Raw genomic sequence first — 22,343 nt, 5'->3', positions numbered from 1 at the left:
AATTACACGTGTATAACATCAATTCCATATATATACATTTGACAATTTTATGCTTCGTTGAAAGCATCCTCGTGTTCAAATTTATTTTCAAGGGGTTTCTTTGCCTTCGGCATGCACTAAAATTGTAAAAGTTCTAAAAAATATGGAAAACTTTTATATATATAAGATGCATATCTCATACATCATTTTATATTACTTTTATCAATAGAGAACTTGATTTGAATATAAAATATATACGCGCTCATACATTTTACGTAGGATTACAGTAAAATTTTTGTATGTAAAAAATTGATAAACAAAAAGGTAGAGGAAAATTTATTTACAGTTTTCTTTGCGAAAATTGATATTTTAAAAAGGTTTTCTTAAGTGCTGAACTTTATTGGAAGAAATTTTAATGAAGCTTAAATTACCTTATGTCAAAGCAATTCACATCTGATATAAAAATATGATTTTCATTTTCTTTATTTTTCAACGCAATACATTCAAGTACTTTCATATTACATTGGTAGATTTTTTGTTTTGTTTTATTTTCCGCACATTGGATTTGTTGAGAAATTTAATGGAAAATACAGAGAAAAGTATGTCTATAGGGAATTCTATAAGCAAAATGTAAAATGAATTGGATTGTTTTTTATGATTTATATTCTCTCTAAATTTAAATGAATAAAAATTTCTACTAATTTTTACCTATTTTTTTAGCTAAAGTAAAAAAATTTTGAATTACTAAAAATAGTCATATTTGATTAAAAATTAGTAAAATTTAGAAATTGATTTTGAATTACATCTCTATTTTCGATTAAGAATTTTTTTTTTATTAGTTATATTAATTATTATATATTAGTTACACTAATTTTTTGAATTAAGTTGTAACGGAAAATTAATAATTAATAAAATTGTGTCATCATTTGAAGAAGTTTCTTTTTGAACCTTTGCCTTGAGAATTTTCCAATTCGATGATTCTTTTGAGTGTGTGTGATATAAATTCACGTCCAAGGTAGAACAATAACCTACCCTTATAGAAATCCATAAAAGCTGTCGCAAGTTTGTGAACTTTCTTACCGACTGTTGAATTGTGCTTTAACAGGCATGAAAAAGCTTTTCCTATCATTCGATAAAATAGTACAAAAAATAAAATGGTAGAAAAAAATAGAACAGTACCAAAAAAATTCAAAGATTTGAAAAATTAAATATTTTAAAATTTGATTAAAAAAGAAACAATTAAACTGAATGAAGAAATAAGGAAATGTTTGAGATTCGAATTTATCCAAATACCGACTGTAGCTTTGAGGAAAATTGATGGTAAAGTGGAGTATATAAAGATAAAAGCTCTTTTACCAGGTGGTACAACAAGGTTACAGAAAGGTTAAATTGATTTAAATTGTTATAGACCAATATTTTGTATATGGCTTTATTAAAATCATCTTCAATGAATAAATATAATGTATAAAATATAGAAAACATTATTTTATATCTAAATGTCATATATATATTTTCATTTTGGTAAAAAAACAGTTATTTTTCCACTGAAAATTAATTAGTTTTTACTAATAATTTTTTTCTAATCTGAGAAAATAAAGTCAGTTGAATAATTTTACTTTGCAATTAATTATTTTGTAATTTCGATTTAGAGAGTAATAAATTATTTAGAATGAAAATGATTGTAAAATTTTGTAAAATCATACGGTGAAGTTGAATGAGAAAATTGTGATTTTAATATATACAGTGTACAAAAAGTACATTGCAATGATACCGCATTGAAGGGCTGACCGGCCAATTAGTTTCTGTAGAGCCCTTCAAATAGCGACGATCCACAGTATAGAAAGATCTGCAAATACCACTTGAAATCTCTGGAACCAAGGGTAAATCCAATTTATATACCATTGGAATATATCACTTTGCAGCCTTACTTTTTTCACTCACATTTATTCGTTCTTCAACGATATTAATTCATAATAATAAAGAACTGTTTATAATAGAGATTGATTTTACAAATCTGAAAATAAATAATTGAGGAAAAATATTTCGTCTTTACAACCAAAATTTTGTTGCGCCAACCAAAATCTTTTTTCTCACTGTGAATAACGAAAATTGATCAAATTTTTACAAATTCATTTTAATATTCTAAGTAGTACTTCTTTTAATTAAAAAAAATGTTTGCTCAATAATTTCTTTATCTGCAAGTTTATAAAAGTGCGGATGAGGGGCTTTTGGTATTATTAAATTGCAAAATGTGATTCATGCATAATAGAGAGTAATTCTTTTGCCGGAGAAAGAGAGAGGTCAAGATCCAAGAAAATTAACTCTCGTATATTCGTTCTCTTTGAACAATTTTGTTGAATTTGAAATTCTTAACTTGTCGCTTGGGAAAATATCTTCTTTTTCTATTTTTGTTGAATACGTCAGAAATAAGGGGGCGGGGGTGGTTTTTGGTGTTTGCACGTTCCTCCTGGGAGATACCTACTTTACTATATATATGTACTGCTCTTATTCATATTTTAAAAAACCACTTCTGTGATCCATTCGCCCTCGTTATATTCTCATGTGTGTTGTATACAGTACTCTCCTGGGAATCTGTGGTGTAATAATGTTGACATAGCTGAACGCAGTCTACTAAATAGGCTATGCGCAAGACCCTCGAATCAAGTTTCATTAATACGTCTTTCCCGAGTGTTTTCAATGGATTCATATATCATTTTATAGATATTTGAAAATTTTATTTTTCTGCCAAAAAGAAAGGATTTTGTAAACTTTCTCGAACTTTTGACAATTTTTTAAATAGACTCGCAAATTTTCAAGTGACATAGTACTTTCGAAGACAATGCGTATTATTATTATTGTTATTTCCAGGCTGAAATCCTTCGAAATGAATTATTTCGAGCTCTCTTGTTGTTAATCGGAAGATGCTGTGCACGATTTAGAATTTTGTGAACAATAGTCTCTTTGTATATAAATGTAAGTTGGAGTAATGATGAGAGTTTTCCATCAACCCCTCTTTTGAGTTCAATGTAATTTCACCAAAGTCTGACAAGACTTCACTATTCTTCGAGGAGGGATAAAAGTGAAGCGTTTACTGGAGGTGAAAGGTTTTAGCATATATATCAAATTATTTTCTGACTTTGTAAATTTACTATCTATCTATCTATATTAATAAAATCAGACTTTTGTCTGTACATTGCTCCAAATTAATTTTTTCTTGCATAGTTTATCATTTTAAGTAGTAAAGATAACAAATATGCCATAAATAAAAATTCTGTCTGTCTGTCTGTCTGTCTATCTGTCTGTCTGTCTGTCGTCAATATTTTGTACCGGCACAACTTTAAAACGGCTCAACCGATTGAGGTGAAACTTGGCAGTGTATTCAGTCTTAACGTAACTTAAAATCTTATCCATATTTGATTAAAAAATATTAACATGAACGAAAGTTATGACATTTTTTCAAAAAATTTTAAAAAATCAAAAAAATGCAAATTTTTTATTTTTTGTCAGATTGATTTGAAACTATTTGTACCTATTTTTTTCACATAAATACAATCAATTTTTTTATTAAATTAAGTAAATAGTCTGAATTTAAAAGTCTAAATCAAATTTTTGAATTTCCAATTTTTTTAATAACATTGTAATATAAGAATTCGTTATGTTCAACTTTTTATAAGTAAAACAATAATGTTTTTAGTCTGTTGGGTATTAAACGCAATCTTAGCTGCACACCAATGAAAAATATTAATTTAAACAAAAATATGACACTTTCAAAAAATTTAAAAAATTTAACATTTTTTATTTTTTGATAATTCTTTACTAAACGTTCTTTATTTAAAATTTTGTGACCAATTAAGTATGCTTTTAACAAGAAATTTTAAGAATTTTAATTTAAGAATTTTATCAGAATTTTAAAATTAATAATTGCAAATCTGAATATGAAATCAGATATTGTAAAAATAAAAAATCGAAAATTACTTTTTTACTCTTTGAAATTAACAATTATTATATTTAAATTATTATTATTATTATTGAATATTATTATTATTATTATTATTATTATTATAGATACAAATTATTTTTAAATATAATAAAACTAAATAAACTAAATAAACTTAAATATAATATAATAAATATAATAAAATAAAATTATTTTCATAATTACATCCAACTATACGTGTTCTCCTGTATTAAAATATCTTTTTATAAATTTTTAATTATTATTTATTCAATTCAATTTAATTTTTTCACTGCTTTTAATAAAATTAAAATAATTTAAAATTGTATTTAATTTTATAGTATTGAAAATAAAAATTATTTTAATCAATACAATTTCAATTAAAATTTTAAAAAACTTTAAAAATTATTTGAAGAATAAATTTTTAAAAGAAATTTTTCTATTAAAAATTTATTCTTCAAATAATTTTTAAAGTTTTTTAAAATTTTAATTTAAATTGTATTGATTAAAATAATTTTTATTTTCAATACTATAAAATTAAATACAATTTTAAATTATTTTAATTTTATTAAAAGCAGTGAAAAAATTAAATTGAATTGAATAAATAATAATTAAAAATTTATAAAAAGATATTTTAATACAGGAGAACACGTATAGTTGGATGTAATTATAAATTTCAAAATTTATTAAATCTAAATATTATAACCGTCGAAGACGGGTGCGACAGCTAGTTTTATCTAAAATTGCAAAAAATTATGCATCGTTTTTTTAAGTATTTACTTGATAATTGATAAATAAAATGGGATTTTATTTGAAAAATTCGTTTTCAGTTTTTTTTTTCTGACAATGATTTATACTTGAAACGAGGTTCATGGCACCTGACACTGAAATCTTTATACCGTTAGCGACATAAAGTCTTCTAAAGTGAATCGATGATTGGGCCACAACGAGAGGGCTAAAAAGCGTATCGCAGAAACTGCGACGTGATTGCTTTCGACTTGGACGCAGCTGCGTCACCAGCTTTTTTTTTAAAGTACCTCTATTCACAATTTTCAAGGATTGGTTAACGCGCACAAGAAAAAAAAAAATTGATCGCTTCAGGATCCTTTTATTTTTCTCTAACAGCGTTTATCAATGGCAGAAATTTTCTATTGAAGTATTTATTGAATTTTCTCCGCATATAAACGCGTGGGAACAATATAAAGTCTATAATTCAGAAAGCACATTTTATACAATGAGTATTTCATCTTATATAGAAAGAAAAATACCAACATAACTGAAAATTCTATATATTTATTTTTCAAAAAGCGCAGTTCTATTATTTCTTAAATATATGTCGATGCTAAATTACCTGTGAGGATTTTCCGCTTAAAATTGAGAACAAATGAGAATTAATTAAGGACCATTAAAAGACTTAGAATCAAAATCTCAATTGGTAGTAAAATAAAATTTATTACATTCTTATGGATGTCAGGAAATGTAATGGAATTTACAGACTATTAAACTTTAAATTGAATGATATATATTTCATAGAAGAGAAAAAAGATTTAATTATAATCGCAAAAATGAAAAATTTTGAAAAATGGTAATTGATTTTATGATTAATAGTATTTTTTTTCTAAATAATAATTTATATAGATTAGATCATTAAATTAATCAACTTCTACATATAATGAATAAACATGTCTGAAAGTTTACTGAGTATTTCCAAAGCTCCCTTCAATCAGCGGTTACAAATTACCAATTTAAATGCTCCTAATGGCCAGATAAGCTCTTACAGTGACCATTTCAACAGTTTCAAGTTTGTCAATGTAAAACCTTGCAAATGTAAATTTAAGGGACTTGAAACAATTATTCGAATGTAATTGTCAATTGTAATTTTACACCGGATAAAATTTTCTGTCAAATTTATTTTCTAAAATGTTTCTTTTTGCTGAAAACTTTTTTTTTGGTAAATTAAATATTATGTCACCTATAAATAGATTTTTTTGTGTATCTTGTAAAAATAAATCACCTATATTCACAGTGTGATGAAAATGATCCTCGCGTGTTTTTTTTCCCCTCTCTCAAGATCCTAAGGGAACAAGTGCGTGCCTGTCTTACTTTGAAAGTATACCCTCTCACCTGTAAATCATACAGATGACGGTAGAGACAACCACTTTTCTCAAGTTTCTCTCCATCAAGCTTTCACAAGCTGGGACCAACTCTCTCTAGATTATATCTGTTCCTTTCGTGTGCTATAATATTTTCTGATCATCATCGTCCAAATTTTTATTCACTTCTATTTCTATTTTTATTTCAAATTTTACACTCTGTAGTACTGTTATGCGTTTTTATATTTACTATACTATAAATATTATTATTATTTATTTTATACTTTTTATTTCATGTTTCCTCTATTTTTAGTAGTAGAGAAAAAAAAATTGTGTAAATAGAATTTTTTCTAGTTGATGATTCAAATGACAAAAACGCATTTAATGAATGAATCATCACGTTAATGTATACGTGTGTATTAAAAAAAAAAATTGACGATACTTCAATCACAAAGGAACGTTAAAGTTCCGGAACTAAATATAGAAAATAATACTCCCCATTATTTTTCATTTTAAAAAGGAAATTAAGAAATCAATGTTAAAAGTACGTGCATTTAATACAACAATAGAAATACACATTAAATACACATATACATTGCATACGAAGCATATTAAGTCAAGTATTGTGCATTACTATACTCTTTTTCATGTGGGAGTTATGCGTTTCAATGCACCAGGGATGTGTCCGGAAACGGAACTAAAATCAATTTTAATTTTGTTCCGTTCCGTGCCAGAGGCATGAAACTGAATTACTTAAGAAATTTGTTTTGTGTCCCGGCACGAAACAAAAATAAGAGGCAATTTTATTTTGTGCCGAGGAACGGAACAAAAATACGAGGTAATTATATTTCGTGCCGAGGTACGAATCCAAAATAAGTGGTAATTATAATTTGTGCCAAGGAACAAAACAAAAATAAGAGGTAACTATATTTTGTGCTGTGGAAAGAAACAAAAATAAGTAGAAATTTTATTTCGTTCCAAGCTCAAAAACAGAAATATATAGTAATACATTTACGTGTCCTGACACGTTACTAATTAGACTCGGATTTTGTTTTGATTCTAAACCCTCTATTCAACATGATACAAACATTTAAATCTCATAAATTCCGAGAAATGAATATTTATCGAATTCTATAGTTTATTTCATTATTAAGATTAAATAAAAATACTCTATAAATTTTAATATATGAATATTAACATCATAAATGAATATTGTACCCTTTCAGATATATGTATATTTTTTTACTCAACAAAGTTTATAGATCATTGTACCCGTAAGGGTTTTTGGGGTCGCTAATTAAGAAACCAATATCAGTTTTTTAAAAATTCAAAATGGCGTATCCAATATGGCAGACGAGTTTTAAAAAAAATTATCGGATTTACATGAAACTTATTATTTAGGGGTTTTTGGGTCGCTGATTACGAATCTGATATCCGTTTTTAAAAATTCATAATGGCGAATCCAATATGGCAGACGATTTTTTAAAAAAATTATTGTATTTACATGAAACTCGTTACTCAGGGGTTATTTGGGTTACTGATTACAAATCCGATATCAGTTTTCAAAATTCAAAATGGCGGATTCAATATGCCGAATAATTTTGCAAAATGTCCTAACCGTAGCCGGATATCTCTACGATGTCCTCAGGATATCTATGGATATCCTAATTACCGGATATCCCTAGAACGTTCGTAGGATTTCTTGAATATCCGGATGCTGTTAGGGAATATTAATTGAGTAAAAACTCAAAGAATATTTTATGATTACATGTTTTCATGATAGTACCCGGTTATGATACACCCTGTATATATTCAGTCTATATTTATTTTATTTTAATTAAATTTCTCAGAAGTCTTATTTAACATTTAATAGACAGTCAACTGGTTGATAAACAATTTTTATTGTATGCGACTTATTTATTTTATTTATTTACTATACATATATACACTGCCGCTCAATAATATTTGCCCACCTTACAGCATATTAGGGCTTTACAAAAAGTTTTGTATCTTTAATTAAAAATATCTTTGACTTTAACGATACAAAAAAGAAAATAAAAAAAATGCATTGTTTAATTGTTTAAAATAACAAAAAAAATTTTCATTTTTTTTGTAAATTTCAAATTGATCTTGGTTATGAAGAAATGATCAGAATTTAATTCTCGATACGGCATTTGAAAGCTTATTTTATCACCTTTTAAACGCTTTTTTGAAAATTTGTGTACGATGATTTTTGAAAAAGATATGACCATTTATTTAAAAAAATGGACCATTTTTTTCAATTGTTGATAACTTATGAACAATTGACTTTTGAAAAAAATTGTTTAGAGAAAAAAATTGTTTAGAGAAAAAATGTTCCTTATTATGTGTAGAACTAGGAAAAAATAATTAAAATTTTTTAAAAATAATTTTGTTTTTCTCATTTTGACCTCATGTATTTGTCGTAAAAATATATAAGATCAAAATGGGAGAAAAACAAAATTATTTTAAAAAATTTTTTAATATTTTTTTCCTAATTCTACATATAATAAGGAACATTTTTTCTCTAACCAATTTTTTTCGAAAGTTAATTGTTCATAAGTTATCAACAATTGAAAATTTTTTTCAATGACTGATAACTCGAAAAAAATGGATTTTTTAAATTTTTGATAAGAGAAGAAAAGTTTCAGTTTTTCTTTTACTTTTCAATAATGTTAACAAAAATTTTTTAACAATTTTACAATTTTTTTTAATTTTTAAAAATGCGCAAAATGCTGCGCGCGGTGTTTAAACGTTTACTTAAACCAATAAAACTTATCGGCCCACTCTAAATTTTTTTTTTCAAAATTTTCTTAGTATTTCCAGGTATGTTTAAAAAAAAATTAAAAAAATATCATAGCCAAATTAAAAAAAACTTTATTTGTTTATAAAAAATTGTTATTTTTTTAATAAAAAATGAAAAAAAAAATTTTTGTTAACATTATTGAAAAGTAAAACAAAAACTGAAACTTTTCTTCTCTTATCAAAAATTGAAAAAATCCATTTTTTCGAGTTATCAGTCATTGAAAATAGGTCTACATTGAAGAAACTGAAATTTCGAAAAATTTTCAAAAAATAAAAGAAAATAGAAAAAGTAACGGTAACGCGTTACTCTTTTCAAAAAGTAACTGTTCCCATAGCACATTACTGTTTAGAAAATGTAACGCGATAATTTTTAGAAACATTATCGGTAACGATTACGCGTTACTGTTTAAAAAAAGAATGTTAACGAATTATTTTTTAAAAAATGTATTGGTCACGATTAGCGATACTTTTTACAAAAAGTAACGGTAACGCGTCACTTTTTAAAAATAGTTACAGTAAAGATTGTATGTTACTGCATAGAAAAAGTAACGGTAACGCGTTACTCGTTAAAAAAAGTAACTGTTCCCACAGCACATTACTGTTTAGAAAAAGTAATCCTATTGATAACGAGGGGGGCCGGGGGTTATAAAAAGAATAAAATATTGTTAACTTATTTTATGGAGGGCCCCTTATTAATAATACCACCCTTTATATGATACATTTTATTGTAGTCGAGTAATTGATTTTATCAATTTTATTAAAAAGTATTACGCATGTAACTCATAAAGCTGTGGTTTGATTTTTTTATAATAAGAGACTAAGTACATATTATTTAGAATAAAAACATTTTCTTGTCTCTTTTCATTTCTAATGTTGGACATATAACGAATTTGAAAGATAATATCCTTGAGTGCAAGGACACTTAATGTAAACAGGCCCGACAATCTGTTCTCATTTATTGTTGTTTACGTATTTGGAACGGAATAATATTCCTAAATAATTAATTTTATTCTGTACTTATAGCACGAAAATAAATACCTGTAAATTTTTGTTTTGTACCTTGGCACGGAATTAAATATACAACTATTTTCGTTCCATGCCTTGGCACAGAACTGAATATATAACCATTTTTGTTTCGTGCCTCGGCACGAAACTAAATATGTAACTACTTTCGTTCCATGCTTTGGCACGGAACTAAATATTTAACCATTTTCGTTTCGTGCCACGGCACAGAACTGAATATACAACTATTTTCGTTCCATGCCTTGGCACGGAACTAAATATATATACATTTTCGTTTCGTGCCTCGGCACGGAACTGAATACACAACCATTTTTGTTCCGTGCCTTGGCACGGAACTAAATATGTAAATATTTTTATTCCGTGGCACTGGCACGGAACAGAACAAAAATGTCATTTCCGGACACATCCCTGCAATGCACACAATTAAAAGAGAGTTTCCGTTCTCAAATTATAATTGCTCTACTTCACCAACTAATTATAAATGTCGACATTAATTTTAAGAATGTGAATGTAAATACAAATAGCAATTATGTTGCGGCAATATTGCCTCAATATTTCCGTGCAATATTCGCAATATTGTGGTTGTATAGTATGTTTTATGCTATTTGAAAAGAATTATATTCATTGAAAAAATTTTGAAAAAGAAAAATGTTAAAAAATTTGATAAAATGCAAATTGAAATATAATGAATTGTTGACAAATAACTATATATACATATAAAGTGGGAACATAAAGTGTGGTGAGTTAAAGTAAAAAAAAGCCCATTAATAGGAGACTCACGCACTGACCGTTGGTCATCGACAAGCAGCCGGTGCTGACGTTAACTTCGTTTAATTACCATCGATAAATTACACTACATTGAAGCACGTAAAGTAAATGTGCGTCCCTAATTCAATTTCATTTCCATAATAAAGAGTAAAGAAAATAGAAAAAAGAAATTTTTTTTCTCCTTGAATTTTATTAGTTTATTTCACTTAGGATTTGATTTTTATTCTTATTGTTGTTATAAATAATCCGATTGTCAGTATATTTTTTTATTTATATTTATATTTAGTTAATAATTAAATATTTTTTGCAAAAGTAAAATTATTGTGAGTATTTGAAATGGAAAGAATTATTTGACATAGCATTGCAATTTAATTTCCCCCTCGTAAAGTCTATTCTTTTAGAAATACGACAATTATCCTTACTGCATGTGCAAGCACTCTTTTTGTTCTATAGATTTTGCGTTGCTATCGTCTCGTCACACACATTTTTGCATTGATAGAGAATATAACACACAGTAACACACAGTATATACAAAGCATTAAAAAAGCACTTTTTTACAAAAAGAGTAAAATATTATCATTCACTGGATTGTCCGGATTTTTAAATTTACTAGACCATCGCAAAAAAAGGATATCACGAAAAAACGTTACGCGTTATGCGTTATGGTTATGACCTTTTTATAATAGGATAGAATTGACTACTATTTTTTTAAAGAAAAAAATACTCTTTTCAAATCATACTAACTGGAAAATAAGTTAAAAATCATTTTTTTTTCGAAAGAATGTTTTCCTGGAAAATGACAAAATCCTTCCTCCTTGTTTCAAAAACGAACTAAATAATTTATTTCTCATTTATATGATATTTTATGTTAATATATTTGACTATTTGAAATTTAACGTTTATCACGTAAAAGCGTTACGCGTTATGCGTTACGTGTATGACCTTTTTATAATAAGAATAGAAATAAAAAATACCAAACGTCTATAACGTTAGAATTAATTTCTAACGAATGAATAAATAAAGAAGAAATAAAATTAAAAAAAAGTACAACGAAAATTTTAGACTTCAATTTGAATAATTAACCAAGAATTTTCATGACGATCAAACTTAAAATTCAGAACATGAGTTTCTGTTGATCATCGTTCGGGTCCCAAGCGTAATTAAGAGAAGAAAATTAGTTTCTTTTCTTTAAAAAAGTTTGTCTTGCACCAAACGCTAAAAGAACGTGATATCTATAAAATGAGTGTGAATTATGTATATATAAGAATTTCAAATCGGATTACAGATTTTGTTTTTCTCTTTTTCTCTCTCTCTCTTTTTTTGGCAAAGATTTTCATTTTTCATTTCTATTTCCAATCTCGTTCAACTTGAATTTACATTACTTTTGCGTTTCATTTAAATCTGCCCTTTTTCTTCGTTTTTCTGTCCTCTTTTCTTAAAGTGTATGTATATTTAATTCACGCACAATGTTCAAGCAGTATGAATATTTTTCCATTTCGAAAAAAAAGGGTTGTATATTAAACATTTTAATTTCGTGGAAGGGAATAAAACTTTCTCTTATATACAATCACAGGCAAAGCAATTTCATTAGTGTGCGCGTGAAAATGTTTTATTGAAATATAAACGATGTTCGTTTGCCTTTTCATTTGCATTTTGTTCCTTTCGTGCAAAAATTAATCTACAGTTTTGCGCTTGAAATATTTATATATTTGCCAATATTGCTGTTTTATAGAAAAAAAAAATTTTTCAATAAATCGAAATTTTATTTCTCTTTCAAAAAAAAAAAAATTCAATATATGGAAATTTGTATACAAAATTCTTGGAATAATATAAAAAAAAAAAATATTTTCGAAGAAAGGACGAAACGAAATACAAAAGAATTATGAACTTTGCGTGTTTAACTCAAGTAAAGAATATAATTTGATATATTTTTATATTTTGCGTTAAAATTTTTTTCTGAAACATTCAAGATTTGGAATATTTCATTTGTGCGATATTGTCTCTGAATATTAGCAATTTATACTGATAACAGGTTATATCACAGTAGCATTGTTGGGAGGGTTGAATTGACTACAATCCTATAATATCCCCAGAACCCCTATGGCTTCTATTCAAAACATTGGATTACTGTCAGAATTCATGCATTAGGGCAATATCCTTGACTCTGGATTTCGCGACCTGCCATTGTGCTTCAAATTGTAATTTTATATATTGTAATAATCATCATTTTTATATAAATTTTTCCTTATTGTGTTTTACACACCGATTCTGATTACGAATTTGAGTTTTTCAAAATTCAAAATGGCCGATTCAATATGGCGGATTTCATCAAATTCGCTTGAAATTTGTTATATGAAAGTTTGTATATATATTTGTGTTTTGTATATGTATATAAGATGAAATTAAGACAATTCTAGAAGCACCTGTCTTTTAATTAAAGTTGTGTCTTTTGGTTGTGGCTCCCTTGAGGTACAATTTGCCTAGACCCCTCTCTCATCGTTCCAAGATGAAAATTAATCCAGAGAAAGTGAAGCTGGTAAGAGAGATGCCTCGATAATTGCTTTCTGCTATAAAATTATTCGAGCATAATCTTTATGCTCTCGATTCTATATCTTAATAGTGTGAAATTAATACTTTTTCTATTTTGTAAAATATAGAAAAATAATTTGGCAAATTAGCGATGAAAATCAGTAAAAAAAAAAATTCGATTCAATAATTTTCAGTTTTTGTTTTATCTGTTTAGGACTATTTTTCTATATAAAGTTATAGACATATCCCTCTCAATTTTCCAGCATGTAAAATATTCCCCATTTCTCTTTGTCCATCTTTGCGACGCGAACAAAGTTCTGACCCTTTGGGCTCGTAATAGACCTGACGACCCGTCAGGCATCAGAGGGAGATTTTCTTCAGCCATTCGATATTTATTTAGTTTCGAAGAGCCGGAATCTAAATTCTCTTGGGAATTTCAAGATTTCCCGTGGTGAGAGAGAGAGAGAGAGAGAGAGAGAGAGAGTAACTTTGACTTCTCTTCTTTTTTTCGCAATCGAAAAAAAGGGGATGTGCTGATTACATACTCGTCAACGATAAAAATTACCGATCCAAGAACCTTTGTTGATTTTACTATATATATATGTTGAAAACAATTTATTGTACAAATAGAATTATATAATGCCTCCAGTTTTTCAATTTTCCAATAAAAATTCATTTTCTCGAGTGTTATGAAAACGTTTTTGATAAAATCAAATTGTTGAACAATTTTATCATTTTTTTTCTCTACTTTGAAAAATTAAGATTTAAAAATCTCTAAAAGAAATTGCTTCATCATAATAATTACTATTATTAATTATTTATAATTAATAATTAATAGTAAAAATTAATATAATCAAAGGGATATAAAAAAAAGTCAAGTGACTTGTTATATAAAAATTAATTTCTATCGTTTAACTTTAGTGATCTTTTGCGTGCAATAAAAATACGTTAAAGCAATTTATGATGAAAACGACGACGACAACGTATAAGTGGATTTTGTTTCACATCACGTTGAGATGTTGTCGTCACAAATAGGCAGTGTAAATGTGAATGTGTCATTTAGTCTGAAATGTTCCATATATACTGAAGGGAGAAACTGTGTACCATTAGCCTCCAGGTGTTAGATATCTCACCCCAACCATTCCTTTATATCAGCTTATTCTAGGCGATCATCTTTTCCGTACTTGGCGAATTTAATCCATTTTCACGAAACTACAAAATAATCCCCTTATACAATGTCAAAATTAAAAAAAAAAAAAAATTACAACTTCTTAATTTCTATTATTTAGTATGAAAATAAATTTCACATTTCTGAAGGTGTAAAAATTAAAAGACAAACAATATTAGCATAAAATCGTGTTTATAGAATTTCCAATGCAAGAAATGGGTTATTGCACATTAATGAGAAGTTAAGCGTGTATATATAATCTCCGCACGTAGGGGGAGCTTATTAAATGCATATTAGGTACTTAAATATAATTGGTGGATAATTTAGGAATTAATATAGATTATGCTAATCGATATTTAGAACATGTCCCGTTAATTTTCTTCTTATGAAATATAGGTTGAAAGAAATTAGAATTGAAAATAATTTTATTTTTTAAATATATTTATTTTCTTCTTTCTATATACCCATAAAAAAATAATTGTAACTAAATTTTATTAAATTATAAAAATAGAATAAGTATGTCTTTTAGGGAGCATAATGACATGATCTTTCATGAGCAAATCTTTGCGAAGAATGAAAATTTGCTGGACATCCATAATTTTTATATGAACATTCATCTTGTTTATAATTACATTTCTCTTCATGAATATATTTACGTGAAAATTGTGGTCTTACTCTACATCCATATTTTGCCCATTTACAATCGCTTAACTCATTTGGATCTTCTTCATATACATAAGAATCTTCATCATCACTATCATTAACGCGATAATTACATTCATCTTCGTGCATTAATTTACGTTTATAGGGCATTCTTACCATACAACCATATTTTCTAAATTTACATATAACTAATTCATCTGGATTATGATAGGATTCATCTTTTTGATGATTACATTTATCCTCATGTTGTCTTTTTCTATGATAGGGCATTCTCACCATACAACCATATTTTCTATATTTGCATTCAACTATTTCATTTGGATCATGATATGATTCATCATCCGAGGAGCTATTGTCAAGTGAAACGGCTGCAATTGATGAATGTAATTTTTCCATTTCTTCAAATCTTCCTTTATAGGGACAATCATCTTCGTGTGATGCTTTTTTATAAGCGGGAAGTTGAATATTACATCCTGCCTCCTTATATCTGCAATCGGTAATATTTTCTTCACTGCATGTTTGATTTTGAAACTGGCATCTGAAATTAGAAACAAAAAAAATATGACAGAGGTTTTGAAGCCTGCTAAGGTAACGTTTACTATCATGGTAACGGTTTCTATGGTAACCGTTGTTATATATGCTAACTGTTGCTATACAAACTGTTTTGCTGTATTCTAACAGTTGCCATGCTAACCGTTGCTATGCAAAGAATCAGAGGAAGAGGATTTTAAACACAAGATTGAAGCAAAGAGTATAGTGGACAGAAGTAGAGTTGACAAAAGAATCTAAAAGGATCGTCTCTAAGAAAAAAGAGGATGGGAATAAGTAGAATTTAGGGGAACTGATAGGGAAGTAACTTTTGCTAACAACCCCTTTTAGTCACGCAGTTTAAATCTTAATTCTAAATCCTTAATGATATTCACGTTAATTATATAGAGAATACACTTTCAAGTTTAAATTAGTTTTCCATTTAGTGAATTCAGTATAACATAAAACTTATCTTAATTGCCTTATACATAGATTAAGAAAAAAAATGAATCATTTTAATATTTTACCTTGACTCATGAATTTCTTTTAAATGCTCTGGAAATTTGACCCAACATCCATATTGTGAATAAGCACAAGGAATAAATTCCTGATGTTCTGTTGGTGGATTCAAATTTTGTCTTTCATGAACAAGAAAATGATCATCAAACATCGGTGCACTGGGCATTGGCATTGGCATTTGAGTAGGATATGGAGTATTAATACGAGGCATTGGCATTGGGTGTGGCATCAAATGAACTGGCGGTGGTGAATTAAATGGATTCACCTCCGGAGGTGTAATTTCAATATCAATTGGTGATCGACATTTTGGACAGGAGAAATAATATGGTTTACAACGATGACATAATACATGATTATTCACGCATGAAAACTTTGGCGTGAGTTCCATTTCCTGCATACATATTGGACAGATCCCTTCATTTTTAAATTTGTCCTCTAAACTCGGATACAGATTGCTCATTATTTTCTGTTTAAAAACAAAAAGAGATTACTTTTTAGAAAATTTACATTTCTTCCCTATATGAAAATAACATATTTATTTATATGCAGATTAAAAGATTAGATTTTTTTTTGTATATTTTGCAAAAAATTGACTTTTACTTTCCTGTTAATATTATCTGCGGACTAATTCTATCCGGGGCGGATTTGATAACAATTTTTACGATTACAGGAAAATTCCTATATTTTTGTTTGTTTCACGAACAAAGGTCGGATTATTTAAATAATATTAAATTTGTATAGTCTCTAAAGAAATATGAGAATTTTTTTAACTTATTTTAATTAGTGAAAATTTCTACTAATTTTTAGTCATTTTTCACTAAAGTTTATTATTATTAGATTATTACTATTAGTAGTAGTAGTGTGAATTATTGTAATTAATAAAAATGATAATGAAAACAATATTTCTTACCCCTATAGAAGCACTAAATGTTGCATTCACTTTATTCAACTTTTTTCTGTTTTTTACTTTTCAAAATTGACAGTATTGAATTTAAACTGAAAACGCATCTACTAACTGTGAATACCAGACAAGAACTGTCACAAGCATCGTTATCTGTTAAACAACAGGTGACGTGGCCTTATCTGATAAAAATGAAATGTATATAATGCTTGAATATTCAGAAAATTACGTTTTATTATTTTAATAATTTTTCAATTATAATAAATTAATTCTTGTATTTTTATCAATTTATAAAGAAATGACGAATACAAATTGTTATAATTTTTTTTTCGAAAAAATTATAATTTTCAATCAAAATTTAAATCAAAATTTATTTTCCAAAGCGTTATTCAAATACTATTGGGAATTTTTTCTTTATTTATAATGGACACTTAAAAAAAATTGCTTTTTTTATGTACATTCTCGAAATAGTGTAACATGATGTTGATATAAGACCATCACATGATATTCAACACTGGTTCGTTATAAGTGGTCCCTCATTTATAAAACCCTCCCGCGAATGTCACATCAAAGATATTCGAATCCCTGAATGGAATGAGGGGGTGTAATATCTACGTCAACCATAAGTCACTTATGCAAATACACATCCACCCTGTTTCAGCCTTTAAGCATCATGATGACCATTATGAAGTAAATTAATTTTCATAAGTGACAAATTTTTGCAAAAATATATTCTAAATTTCTCTTTTTTATGTTTGAGATTTTGAAAATTATTGGAATTAATCATTAATTCTATGACAACGATTAATTAATTCTCATGAGGAGATCGTTTTATCTTGTTACCAAAAATGCCAGAAATTTTAATTTTTTTTTTTATTATTTACATAATACAATAAAGGTTTTTTGAACTTTTATTGTGAGGCATAGAAGTTTATTATGCTCATTGTTAAAATTTCAATAGAATAATATGAAGGGGAGGAAAACCCAGAGGGTCGTTGTACAGCTTTATTAAAAGCTAATGGGATTCTTTTTTTTATTTTTGTTCTCTATTCCGGTCATCGTCACGAAGTAAAGCGTATAATCTTTAGGCAAATACAAATGTTCCTTATTAAATTAGAATAACCACCTTATGTGTGTGGAGATGACGTTAGTTTATTCTTGATAGGTTTCTTTTGCCAGGTCAATTTCTATATAAGAAAAAATTTTTTTATTTGATTCAAATAATATTGGTTACTTTATTATCAAATAAATATTTCCTTGAACCAAATAATTTTCGAGTAAATTAAATTTTCAATAGAATTCGTTTGATTGATGACATTACATATATACAAAAACATATTGTTGACAAGTGTAAATCTTGTAAACGATTTCCTCAAGATTGATTATTCGAATAAATGTATAATATTTGACAGTCGATACATGTTTTTAAAGCTTTTCTGAAAAAAATTCGCGAGCTCTCTTTCTCTCTTGCAGAAAATAACATTTTTTTCAAGATCAAAATATTTTCTCGTTTGAAACAAGAGTAAGAGGATGTGAAAAGTTTTGCGATAGGGGCGACGACACGTCTCTCAGCTTCTTGGAATATGCTGCATAATTTGACCATTCCTCAAACCTTATATATCCAAATCCTCAAAAGAATATGAGTGTATTACTGAGCAGGTCGTTTGGGCTTTTTGCAAAACACTCTTTTCCCTCCTCGCACAAGGTAACTCGCACCCTTCTTTAAAAAAAAAACATTTTCAAGAATGTAAAATTATTCTCAGATCGACACAACACATATATGGCTTTTGAGATGTGATTCTGTGTTTTCATATGTCTAAAACGTTGATCAAAATATTTATAGAAATAAATAGAAGATAGCATCCGAATGTTCCTAGAACATTCTAATTTTAGGATCAACTTTACTTCAAGAACTTTTGTTATCCTGACCTCTCTTAATTTTTAATTACATTTTTTTTTTGCTACGTCTTCTAAATATAACATCCTTTATTTCAAAATATATTTATATTCCTTTTTTTTGACACAATTTTTATTGATATGAAAACATTTTGTGGGGATTTTTTCATAACAGAGGGCTTAGGCGAGCACAATATTCATCAAGTGAAGTAGATACCTCGTGTTATTGCCTTTTATGACCATGTATACCATCGTTCGAATTCTCTTCCTCATTGTGCAGTTTCAGAAGTTCAGACCTCAATAAATGTCATAATACGGTATCCTTTCTCTTATATTCCCTGTTTTTTTTGTCGAGCTTGGATATAATGGTACACTTACTTTATGATAAGGTTTTCATTTCCAATCAAAATAATATAACATCTCGGCAATACTTTTTTTTTATAACAAATCGATTTATATGTATACAAATTATATTGTTATAAGATTTTTTGTAAAATCCTCGAGGATAACTCTAACAGCATCCGGATATTGAGGGTATCCTAGAAACGACCTACAGATATTCAGAAATTAGGATATCAGATGTCCCTGTGAAATCCTTATTTCCGGATATTCCTAGGACATCCTAAATCCGGATGCTGTTATAGGGAAGGAAAAGAAAGTTATTCATTCTAAAATTCTCGTCAATTTTCGCTAGAAATTCCTCGTGATTATTTTCCAAGTTCTACATTTCAACTAACATTCCAAAAAGCATCATTTACATATATGAAACAGAAAAATTCTTTGCACACCTTTCATGAATGGAATCACAGAGTATAGGTGACAGTGCCGCCGTGGCAGTTTTCAATGAAATCCAATCTGGATTAGTTCCCGCTTGTTCTCAAAAGAGAGTTGTGACTTTGGTCGATAGAGCGCACTGCTGCCCATAGCTATATACACACAGAGAACGTAGTGTAGAGCCGCGAGAGTTGAACAATCGATTGCGATATATCGTATATAGCAGGGCCGGCTCGACAACCGGCCGATGGCGGGCGCGCAGCCGCGCCATGATCGCCTTTTGGATTGGCTCGTGATGATGTCATCCAGTCTCCCCTAGGTCTGTGACGAAGGTCTGCGGGGTTTTCTGCAGTCCATATCAACCACTCGAGCGGCATAGCCGCGTCATCCAAGATTTAAACTCGTGCTTTCATTTACACTCTTGTTTTTGTGTGTATACCCTCCCTCTCTTCGTGTGCCAGCAGTAACAACCTCCAGGCAGCTGCCGACGCGTCCCTGAAAGGTGAGTCATCACTGGGGATTCCTTTCCATCAGTCAGGCGTGCACGGAACAGTTATAGCAAGCACGACGACGTGACATACGGGTTCGTGCTCACTCCATGCTATACACCGCGATGACTCATTCTCACAACACGAGATTTCAAGTGTGTCTCAATGTTTAGTTACACTTGGCGAGTGTCGGACGCATTTTATTTCGTGGAGCTAAATAACTCCGATTGTCTTTAATTTTCTCTGCATTAAAAAGAAAAAAATAATAATTTATTTTTATAATAACGGAATATATACCTGTAGCCGCGCGTGAGTCATCCGGATGTTTTTGTAGAGCGTGTACTCTGTATTCTTAGGCTCTGCTCTGTGTATTTGTGTCTTTAGAATCGATTCCAAAACTCTTTTAGGCTGTCTTTAAATACGCGGTAAGCTTCACTTTTTTTTGTAACCCTTATCGTGATCTTAAGTGCTTCGGAGTTTTATGTCATTTTGCATGTGTGACACCAATTCAAAGGAGTAGCCTCCTGACAGAAAAAATAAGAATTCTGTGACAGTATTTATAATGAGTTCTTATCAACTCTACTATCCACCGAGTGTTATTTCCAGTAAGGTTAGTAATAATCAGCAAAAGAATTTGCTCGGCCTTTCTTCATCCTTATTTTCTGTGGTGATGGGTCACTAACATTCTTCAAAAAAAAAAATTGTACAGCATCAGTTACTTTAAGATAGGAGGTACCGAAAAAAAGTTTTTGGTAAATTCTACGGATGACCAAACTTCCCGGTGCCTTCCAATATCCTGAGTAACTGATCGTTTTATAATTACTAATCCACTAATCCATGGCGCAAATGTGCCAAAAATCAACTAACATTAACCAAACTCCAGACAAATGGAAACTAACAAAAATAATTCCTATTAACCATAATCCAGAAATGGAAACTTAACAAAAGCACAAATTAACCAATAACCAAAGTCAAAAAATGAACACAATTTACGCACTCACAAAATGGAAAATCGAAATCTGTTCTAATTGATAATGATCATTGTAGCAATACATTAGTCATTATTATGACCGGACAATGATGCCACATTCAAAGTGAAAACGATTACATAAACTTTATATTATGCTTCTCTAACGATTCTTAAAAGTTATGATTCAATAAAAAAAAAGAAGGCAATGAACACAATTGTTTTTCAGTTTTGTTGTACAGTGTTTATTTATTGAAAAGATACAAGCTTCCTCGCGATAAGGAACTTGTTATATACAATTTCATAAACAATGATTAGATAGATTCTTAAGTTAATGAGGCCTATTTTCTTCTTGACTATAAAAAATCATCGAATAAAAATTTTGCCTGTCTGATACAAATAAGTGAATATTTTAATGTTATTTTTTATTTAAAAAAAACACTTTCATATAAAGAAATATTGTGCAAAAAGTAATGGGTCAAAAAAAAATGATACACATAATCTGTAGCATATTTGTTCCTCTTTATTCTTTTTGCAGAAATATTTTTTTATGAAATAATATTAACTTAAGAATCGTGGACAATGTAACAAATTACATGTAATTTAGAGAAAATCTAAAATGCATAAACAGATATTGTCTTTACGTAACTGCATACAATTCATTTGTTTGAAAAAAAATTCATATCTACAAAAGATACAAATTTTTTCTCTCTATGTTATTCAATTAATTTAACTATATAAAAGCTTTTTCCATCTATTATATAATTTGCTGACTCAGATTTAAAACCAAATGTATACAAAAGAGATTGGTCCATTTTCTTTTTTTTTCTAAATAAATATTTTTAAGTTTGTTTCATTTGTTAATTAATATGATTTCAAGTTGATAATAATGACAAAGTTAGTCTCTCGAAAATTCTAATTCAAAAGCCACTAGAGATTTGAAATTTGCACATTATAATTAGTGAAAGATCGTGTATAAACCGCAATCCGTATAAATTTGAAAGTGTTTGAATGTGTTATCAATGTAAATTTTAGGTAGTTATAAATTTCAAAGTGCAGTTAAATTTAAAAGCACTTTGCATGAGTTGAAAGCATTCTTGATTGAGTTCCAATTGTTGATTAATTTTCTGCATTTTATAATGTGTTGTGTAAAATTTGCAGTATTTATAAAAGTCCAGGTGTGTAAAACGGCAGGATGTTGAACTTTCTTTTCGTTTTCGGAAGTGAATAGCAGTCAAAGAGAGTAAATATGTGGGACAATGAACCCAG

General features: G+C 28.4%; 2 protein-coding genes across 3 annotated transcripts in view; one reads left to right on the top strand and one right to left on the bottom strand.

Annotated features, from left to right (window-relative positions):
• Positions 1-22,343, top strand: part of LOC127278465 (uncharacterized) — a 92,615-nt gene that overhangs the window by 15,653 nt on the left and 54,619 nt on the right. Inside the window, exon 1 of one of the 2 annotated variants that reach the window (XM_051300200.1) lies at positions 20,142-20,717. The exons of the other annotated variant lie outside the window; for it this stretch is intronic. Within the exon in view, the coding sequence (XP_051156157.1) occupies positions 20,670-20,717 (48 nt within the window). The 5' untranslated portion in view covers positions 20,142-20,669. Of the gene's footprint in view, positions 1-20,141; positions 20,718-22,343 lie in introns of those variants that run through there. 2 annotated transcript variants of the gene reach the window in all.
• Positions 14,762-17,108, bottom strand: LOC127278467 (uncharacterized). Its single transcript, XM_051300202.1, has 3 exons — positions 16,959-17,108; positions 16,057-16,514; positions 14,762-15,539 (listed from the first exon to the last, which is right to left on the bottom strand). Exons 2-3 carry the CDS (start codon positions 16,506-16,508, stop codon positions 14,864-14,866), a joined length of 1,128 nt encoding a protein of 375 aa, XP_051156159.1. The 5' UTR covers positions 16,509-16,514; positions 16,959-17,108; the 3' UTR covers positions 14,762-14,863.

The sequence above is a fragment of the Leptopilina boulardi genome, unplaced genomic scaffold (assembly GCF_019393585.1).
Source record: "Leptopilina boulardi isolate dan_hultmark-lab unplaced genomic scaffold, ZJU_Lbou_2.1 LbouV2_202, whole genome shotgun sequence".
NCBI classification, from domain to species: domain Eukaryota; kingdom Metazoa; phylum Arthropoda; class Insecta; order Hymenoptera; family Figitidae; genus Leptopilina; species Leptopilina boulardi.
This window is presented reverse-complemented; position numbering and strand designations above follow the sequence as displayed.